Source organism: Oryctolagus cuniculus, chromosome 12 (assembly GCF_051225735.1).
Source record: "Oryctolagus cuniculus isolate XC-2025 breed Fujian yellow rabbit chromosome 12, ASM5122573v1, whole genome shotgun sequence".
Classification (NCBI taxonomy): Eukaryota; Metazoa; Chordata; class Mammalia; order Lagomorpha; family Leporidae; genus Oryctolagus; species Oryctolagus cuniculus.
In genome coordinates, this window is record NC_142878.1 from 70,817,090 (window position 1) to 70,826,761 (window position 9,672).

General features: G+C 43.6%; 1 protein-coding gene across 1 annotated transcript; it reads left to right on the forward strand.

Annotated features, from left to right (window-relative positions):
• Positions 1–846: 846 nt before the first annotated feature.
• Positions 847–1,131, forward strand: LOC127483781 (small ubiquitin-related modifier 2-like). The gene is made up of 2 exons (XM_089311008.1): positions 847–997; positions 1,055–1,131. Exons 1-2 carry the CDS (start codon positions 847–849, stop codon positions 1,129–1,131), a joined length of 228 nt encoding a protein of 75 aa, XP_089167134.1.
• The last annotated feature ends 8,541 nt before the right edge of the window (positions 1,132–9,672 follow it).

Genomic DNA, 9,672 nt, shown 5'->3' on the forward strand with positions numbered 1-9,672 from the left:
GTATTTAAAGACAGAACCAGTAAGGAGACAATAAAGGTTAAATGAGGTTATAAGAATGAATGCTTGTCCAGTGCCGCGGCTCACTATGCTAATCCTCCGCCTTGCGGCGCTGGCACCCTGAGTTCTAGTCCCGGTTGGGGCGCCGGATTCTGTCCCGGTTGCCCCTCTTCCAGGCCAGCTCTCTGCTGTGGCCCGGGAAGGCAGTGGAGGATGGCCCAAGTGCTTGGGCCCTGCACCCCATGGGAGACCAGGAGAAGCACCTGGCTCCTGCCATCGGATCAGCACAGTGCGCCGGCCGCGGCGGCCATTGGAGGGTGAACCAATGGCAAAGGAAGACCTTTCTCTCTGTCTCTCTCTCACTGTCCACTCTGCCTGTCAAAAAAAAAAAAAAAAAAAAAAAAGAACGCTTATCTGATAGGATGGATTCCTTTCTCAGAAAAGGAAGAGACTCTAGAGCACATATTCTCTCTTTCTCTCTCTCTCTCTCTCTCTCTCCCTCCCTCCCCTCAGAGCAAAATCATGTGAGGATACAGGGATTAGGTAGCCACCTAAGCCATCTACAAGTCAGAAGAGAGGCCTCACCAGAACCCAGTCCTGTTGCCAGCTTGATCTTGCTTGGACTTCTGGCCTCCAAAACTGTGGGAAAGTGAATTTCTGTTGTTTAACCCACCCATGCTGTGATGTTTTGTTATAACAGGCTGAGCTAATTCATACATACTTGGTCCTCATTGGAAAAATGAAATTATTGGTCCACCGCTGCCGCCTCCTTCTTCTGCCGCTCCTGGTGCTGCCTGTGTGCTCGTCCGCTGCGGACCTGGTACCTCTTTTGTGACTCCGGTGCTCGCCATGGCCGACAAAAATCCCAAGGAAGGAGTCAAGACTGAGAACAATCATATTAATTTGAGGGTGGCGGGGCAGGATGGTTCTGTGGTGCAGTTTAAGATTAAGAGGCATACACCGCTTAGTAAACTAATGAAAGTCTATTGTGAACAACAGGGTTTGTCAATGAGGCAGATCAGATTCCGATTTGATGGACAGCCAATCAATGAATCAGACACACCTGCACAGTTGGACATGGAGGACGAAGATAGGATTGATGTGTTCCAGCAGCAGAAGGGCAGTGTCTACTGAAATGGGAACCCGCTGCTTTCCTCCAGAACTCCGCCCTTACAGACCAAGAGCACATTCCCAACTAGAAAACCGCGACTGGGTTCCATCTCATCCTGACTACTGCTGCGCAGTTCTCTCTATTCTTTCATTTCCCCTCCCCATTCCTTTATTGCACATAGCATATTGCATTTTTTCTTTTCTTTCTCTCTCCTTTATTTTTTTAAACTAAATGGCCAATGGTATGCTTTGATTGACATTAAATGGAGATGGAATGAGGAAAAAATCCTGGTTCTGTGAAAATATCCCCTTTCTCCATGAGTGGCATGCTCATTCAGCTCTTATCTTTACATTCCAGTAAGTTATTTTGCTCTCACTGTTTTAACAACAACAAAAAACCCAACAACATAAAAATCCTTGCATACCTTGATTGATTGGAGAATTTTAATGTTTTTCATTGATCATTATAAAACCAAGGACAATTTTATAACTTTTTTGTACATAGCTGTTCCATGTAGGGCAATCTGTCTTTAAGTAGGGGTAAATTACTCTGAAAAAATGAATCTTACATAGTTTTCCTTTCGAGTCAAGCGTCTTGTTGTTTAAATAAACTTCTTGTTTAAAAAAAGGAAAAATGAAATTATTTCCTTCCCATGCCACTAATAAAAGCCAATTATATACGTACTAAAGATTTAAGTATGAAAACAAAACTTGAAATGAAAACTTATGGTAGACAATGTAAGTTATAGTTATGATCTTGATGTCAGCAAAGATCCCTTAAATCTGATGAAAAGAGTAATCATAATGGAAATTGTTGGTAATTTTGACTACATTACAATTTAAAACTTCTATTTACCAAAGGGTACCATAAAGAAAGTCAAAAGACATTATTACATGGGAAAACAACAAAGCATTAGTATTCAGAATACAGTTTTTTTTTTCTGAAGTTGCATTGTCAACAAGTGAAAGCAAAAGGAAAAAAAAATTCCAGAGGAAAATATCCAAAATACATGAATCTAGAGGAACTATAAACAGTCAATGAACACAGCAAAAGTGTCCAGGCTTGTTGATGTTCAAAAAAGTACAAATTAAAATCCTAGCAACATGTTATTTCTTATACATCAGATTGGCAAGCCTTCTACAGTCTGCCAACACTAAATGCTGGCAAAATATGTGGGATGGGCTGATCTTTCCTGTAGCATTGGTGGGGATGTGCATTTGTACAGCCAGTTTGGAAAGCAACTTGTTTTTTTTTGTTGTTGTTTTGTTTTGTTTTGTTTTTTGACAGGCAGAGTGGACAGTGAGAGAGAGAGACAGAGAGAAAGGTCTTCCTTTTGCCGTTGGTTCATCCTCCAATGGCCGCAGCGGCCAGCACGCTGCAGCCAGTGCACTGCGCTGATCCGCTGGCAGGAGCCAGGTACTTATCCTGGTCTCCCATGGGGTGCAGGGCCCAAGCACTTGGGCCATCGTCCACTGCACTCCCTGGCCACAGCAGAGAGCTGGCCTGGAAGAGGGGAAACCAGGATAGAATCCGGCACCCCGACCGGGACTAGAACCCGGTGTGCTGGCGCCGCAAGGCGGAGGATTAGCCTAGTGAGTCACGGCACCGGCGCAACTTGGTTTTACACGGTGAGGGTGACGGTGGGTCTACCCACAACTCTGATCTTTCATACTTATTTTGTGCCCCAGAGGAATTTGCATGTGTACATCAGGAGTCAGATAGGAGAATGTTCACAGCAGCACTGGTCGTATTTGCCAAGAACCAGGAAGAGCACAATGTTCATGAAAATTAGAATGTATAATAAATTGGAGGATAATCATAACAAGAAATGCCATACAGTGGTGAACATAAGAGAACCACAGCTATATATTTTAGCACACGTAAATCTCAAACGCATACTGAATTGGAAAAAAGCAAGTGGCGGTCACATAAACCATTGCATTCACATCCATTTTTAAAACATGTAAATGCACCAGCAGTGCTTCTTTAAAGATAAAATATGTAACAGAGGGCAATAAAATGAGACAGAAATTATAAACATGAAAAAGAAGAGAAACGAATTCAGCTGGAGATACATCAAAGGTTCTGGAAATCCACATTTGTATTTTATTTCTAAGATGGTGTGCCATATACCTGGGTGTTCACCCTATTTCCCTTTATGACATATGTTCCAAACATATACATCCACACAAGGGTCTTCTAAAGTTCATGGAAAATATACACTATCTCTTAATTCCATTTCTCAATGAATTTTCGAAGTTACCTCAAATATTCAATCAAGAATGTGTAGGGGCCTGTGCTGTGGCATAATGGGTAAAACCGCTCCCTGCAGTGCTGGCATCCCATATGGGCGCCGGTTCAAGTGCCGGCTGCTCCATTTCGGATTCACCTCTCTGCTTTGGCCTGGGAAAGCAGTAGAAAACGGCCCAAGTCCTTGGGGCCCTGCACCCGCATGAGAGACCCGGAAGAAGCTCCTGGCTCCTGGCTCCTGGCTTCCGATCAGGGCAGCTCCAGCCATTGCAGCCAACTGGGGAGTGAACCAGCGGATGGAAGACCTCTCTCTCTCTCTGCCTCTCCTTCTCTCTCTGTGTAACTATGTAACTATGACTTTCAAATAAATAAATAAATCTTTAAAAAATGTATAGATAAATATACATAGGTTCATTCATACAGAACATACCAATTTTTTAAAAAAGCTTTATTAATTTGAAAGGCAGAGTTACAGAGAGGCAGAGGCAGAGAGAAAGTCTTCCATATTCTGGCTCACTCCCCAAATGATCACAACGGCCAGCGCTAGGCCATTCCAAAGCCAGGAGCCAGGAGCTTCTTCTGAGTCTCCCATGCAGGTGCAGGGGCCCAAAGACTTGGGCCATCTTTCACTACTTTCCGAGGCCATAGCAGAGAGCTAGATCGGAAGTAGAGCAGCCAGGACTAGAACTGGCGCCCATATGGGATGCTGGCACTGCAGATGGCAGTTTACCGGCTATGCCACAGCGCCAGCCCCACTCATTTTTTAGTATGCCTGTAATATTTCACAATAGAACCAAAAACAATGAAAGGAAAAAAGTGTATTAAGTTTCCAGTCAATATATAAAGTTTCCGATAAAAGCTATGCCAGTTGGTTCTCACACCTTGTATTTCTTCCCCAAGCCTGGAATTCACCCTGTCCTGTGGCTTTATTCAAATATAATACCCAGAAGGCTGTGGTGGGAACACACTCCTCCAGGCCCACAATCGCACAGATTGCAGCCTGTGTTGTCAGGCCTCCTTCCTCTTCTACAGTAGAAAGAGGGGACGCTGGGGACGAAAGTCAGCATTGAAGAGAACCATCTCGATTTCCTTCCAGGTCTGAGGGGGAAGGCTCGGGCCCCGGGCCGGCACATTTCCAGAGCCTAGGGAATGCTGGCCTGCTGCGGTGAAGGCATGTGTGGACCTGACCTTCAGAGAGCAGGATCAGGCACATCGAACGAACTCAACTCTTCTGAGAACCCTCTTTCTCCCTTTAACGTTGCTGAAAATGGAATCAGCTGCAAACAGTGTGTGACTGTGTACACTAATTTGCATAAATCTTATCGGCAGTAACATTTAGCCAGAAACATAGTATGGTCCGGGATCAAACTATTACTTTTAAGATGAAATGGAACAGCATTCTGGCAAGCCAGTGAAACCCCTGGGACTAGCGAACCTTTTAAATACTCTGCTTTCTCCCAAGACACCGCTCCAAGCCCTCTCAAGGCTATCCAGGGTTTTGCAGTAGTTTGCCATGCTGGAGGTAAAAACACATCACTCACTCAGCTGTAGGCATGGCCCCCAGGGACCACGTGTTACTAACAGGATCATGTCACGCTTAAAGCAGAGTCCAGTGAAATCCAAGAGAACTGGGTGTCTTGTTAGAGAGATCACAGTTTGTGGAGTCGCCCTCTTCCTTCCACAGCTTTTTTTTCTTGTGAATTGTGATCACATGGCAACAGAACAACTTACATGTAAGCTTTTTACTAAACACAATTTTTGACATGATCTGTCTGTCTTTGGCTCACAATTCAGTCTACTTTCTGCTAACAATGATTCAAATTTAGATGTTTTAAATTATAGGAACTGGAAAAGCTAGGAGTCCAGCCCATCAGCTGTAATAAATTTGTATCAATTCTAGGAACTGGGAAGCTTTTAGAGAAAGAAAAGCTCTTTGAATTTTCTCCGGTTATTCATGTGCGTCACCGGATGTAATAAAATCATACCACACTGTGTTTCATTTTGTCACAATGAATGCTGCCTGTGATGGGCATGCCATGACGTGCCTAGGTAACGGAAGGAGCTGGAGTCTGTATTTCATGCAAACCTGGTAAGTGGTTAGCATGGCTCACACCTCAAGTTGGCTTGGGTTACGTACCCAGCCTCTTCATTGTTTCCCCGATATGTACAATACAAATGTATTAGGGAATATTTTAAAGAAAAGGGGAGAGAAAAATGAATTTTAAAAAAAAGGAAGGAAGGAGGAAGGGCAGAAGGAATAAAGACAGAAAGAGGTGAAGGCAAAGAGAGGGGGACAAAGTAGGGGAGGGAGGCAGAGGAGGAGAAAACAAGAGTAACATCTCTTCAACCCCGTCCGAGCTAAGCTGGTGCAGGATGGGAGGAAGCTGCCTGGGACACAGGTTCCCCCCATGGATGAAGCATCAAGCAAATCATCTTCACTTGCTTTCCTCCTAAAGAAATCATTTTAGTAATGTGTAGCTCAAATTTAGGACTTGTCCATGCTAGGCTGATTAACATCTGGATCCCAACAAGTAAGATGTAGGGCGCTCTATCATGAGCCACATGAGCCCTTGACCTGGTCAGCAAAGCTCAGAACGGCACAAAGTTTTCAGAAACAAAATTAGTCCTGAAAGTATATGACTTCCTCCCTCTGAGTTTTGGTTATTTAACTTAAATGCATGTGCACATGCACACGCACACACACATACACACACACAGTGCTGGAACTTAAGGTTTTTCAAGTAATTAAGCACAGGCATGTTGAACATCATTGTCTTTCCATAGCACAATTAACATGACAGTGTTTTCAGCCCAGGGCCGACCTCCCCTTTTTGATTCCTCTAACAGAACCATCCCACCACACAATCACTTGCTGGTTGACTTCAGTGTCCTCCCTTTCCCTCTTGCCAGCAACCCTGAATGACAATGTCACTCTTTCTTACGGTTCTGCGGACACTCAGATAGGGAGTTAGTTATTTATTTTCTTAATAAAAAGAAGAGCTCATTTCAAAAGCACACAGCGAAGGGGAGCTGGGCCACACCAGCTAAATCCCACTTTTGTATTTGATGAGCTTTATTGAGGATTTGCATACTCAGTAAGGAAAATTGACAGACACTCTGCTCCTTGTTATTATTTCGCATCCTATCACTGATTCTCTTTTGTCCCATTGAACCCCCAGAATTTTCCTCTTAATTTTTAAGGTTTTGTTCTCATGGAAGTATTAACAACAGCAACGTCACTGGAATAAGATAGTGAAAGATAAATGATGTCCTTCACAGTTCTATAGCTAATCATCAGCATTTATCTAATATTAGATTATTTATTAGATGGTTACAACGTTGTAACAGGAGAACAAAGAGTTATATGTAGACATAGATCTAGCTCTAGCTCACACTGTGTCAATCACTGATTATCTCTTTCCGTTTTCACCATAAACCCCATTTTACAAATGCAAAAGAGGCTAAAGGACGGGAAGTGACTTGCTAAAGCCATCCTCAAATAAGTAAGTGCAAAAGCAAGGCTGCAAATCCTGGCTGATGGAATCATCCAAAAAGAGGATCCTTCTCTCTGCTTACCCTATGTCCTGAATGAAACTGTCCAGATTCAAATTCTGGCTCAACCATGTTGCATGTATGTATTCCTAACATAGAACCATGAGCTGATGGCTCCGCTTCCTTATCATACAATGCAAATAATCATAGGAGCGGCCATCTTAGAGTTGCTGAGAATTCAGTGAAATGATAGGAGTTAAATTCTCAGAACAGTGCACTCCCATGTCACAATTATTAAAAATGTTTGCAATGAATAGATGTAATTGCCTTTTACTCTGTGGCACGTCTTCCTTCATCTTTGTTCTCACAGATTTATAGTACATGTGCCTTTTATTGAAAGCCCACTCACTCAGTTCTGTTCTGGAAGTAAAATGGGTCTAAGTCATCAATGCTTGCATTAATGTTGTATCTTACTCCTCTGAAAAGCCTGCTGCAGAAATGTGCCCCTGCCCCCTTGCAGTGGACCTGAGCCACCCATCTACGTGAGTACACCATCTGGTGACACTGAAATTCTGCCCTCACCACGTCCCATCACCAGAAAGACAAGCAACAGATGATCAGTGAAAATAAAATGTTTACTTGGAGACTATTTGGGAACGGTTCTACGTTCACATATGGACACAGCCTGACTGAAACGGGGGAGATCCTCCCTTTTGGGTTTCTTTTCAAGGTCTTAGATGAGCTCTAAAAAATATTTCAGGCCATCTGGCCTACTTTTTCATAATCGTGACTCTAAAGGTAAACATGGTCGGAGAGGACATTTAGAACAAAAGCAACATGTTCTCACAACCCAGTAGAGTTGGCCTGAGTCTCAGCCACTTATTTATTTAGTTCTTTCTCTCACTCTCCCAAATACCAGGTCCAGAGCATTTGTTGTATATAAAGAAGTGAGAAGCTAGTGTGAGAAACTCAAAGATGAGTATCCTAATAGTGACCATTTATTGAATCTCTGTTTATTTAGCACCCTATGAGGAACAGAAAACCTCACTCAAACTAGCTTGGGCAAAATAAAGAATTTATTGGCTCTTGTAAATAAAACACCCAGGGTCTGTCCGAACCTCCAGCAGGGCTCAATCCAGAGCCCGAGTCACGGTATCAGGATCTGTCTATCGCCCTGTCTCTCAGCCATGCTCCACTCTGGGAGGACTTCAGTTTGGCAGACTTCCAGTTTACCTCTCCACAGCTTCAATTCTGCGGCAGAGAGAGCACTGCTTGCCTGGTCCTTCAGCAAGAACTCAGGCTTTGCTCTTATGGGATGTGTTTGGCCAGGCTATGATCATATACTCATCTCTGACTAGCTGGACTTCCCTGGAGTCCGCAGCAAGATTCAGCTGAAGCTCATGGATTGACTTGGAAAAGAACAGTGTCAAGAGGAAAAGCAAGGTATTGCAACTGAAAAAAAGGAAATACATTGAAACCATTAGATAGTAGAGAAAGGTTTTCAAATCCATTATCCTGGGGCCAGTGCAGTGGCATAGCAGGTAAAGCCACTGCCTGTGGTGCCAGCATCCCATATGGGTGCTGGTTCAAGTCCCAATGCTCCCTGCTAATGTGCCTGGGAAAGCACCAGTCCTTGGGCCCCTCTACCCACATGGGAGATCTGGAAGAAGCTCCTGGCTCCTGGCTTCAGATTTGTCCAGCTCCGGCCATTGCAGCCATTTGGGGAGTGAACCAGCAGATGGAAGACTCTGTCTCTCCATCTGACTCTGTAACTCTGTCTTTCAAATAAATTAATAAATCTCTAAAAAAAATTCATTATCTTTGTTGGATTTTTAGTTGGGCTCAAGGTCACATAGGATAAAAAAAAAATCCCTAATTTCCCTTGAAGCTCAATTGGCCAGAGGACTAAGGTCTGGGACACAAACAGAAGGACTGGGTGGAAGTTTCCAGGCATCTTCCTAAAGAGACAGCCATTGTTTGCCCAGTGCATCTCTGCTCTTCATCCTCCTCCTTTCCATCACCAGGCTGCATTCTAAGCCACAGGCAGATGGCCACACCCTAGGGCCAGCTGGAATGAGCCAAGAAATACCAAAGCCAGGATTCAAGCAGAGATTTGTTTGACGCAAAGTCCAATTCTCTGAACCACTTTATCAAGGCCAGACTCACAAAGAGTTTACCCAAAAAAACAGACATAAGGCAGATGTACAAAGAGACATGAGAGCAAAGAGCAAGGTCATTGCTGAGGATTGACTTTGTGGATGTGTAGTGAGAAAATCTGTGCTTATAAATTGTAAATTGTGGGCAAATAAATAAACCTTTCCAAGCCTTAGTTTCCATGTACATGAAGGGAATATTTAGATGCAAAGATTTAATGAAATAATGAATGTAAGGTGCCTAGAACAGTTCTTGGAATATAAATTGTAGCCACAAATTTACCCTCATCTTCTCTATACTGTTCCTCTTTTTTTTTTCTTCCTTCAAGTTAGAATACGATAAGAAGGAGGCAGATAGAGAGAGAGAGAGGTTATCCATCTGCTGGTTCACTCTCCAATTGGCCACAACAGCCGGAACTGCATCAATCCAAAGTCAGGAGCCAGGAGCATCCTCTGGGTCTTCCATGTGGGTACAGGGGCTCAAGGACTTGGGCCATCTTCTAGTGCATTCCCAGATCGGAAGTGGAGCAGCTGGGACTCAAACCAGCACCCATATGGGATGCTGGCATTGCAGGTGGCTGCTTTACCCAGTCCTAGAAATGCTGGGATTAAGATAAGAAATTCACATTTAATAAGAATCCTTATTGATTCTTCTTCAGGTGAATCAGG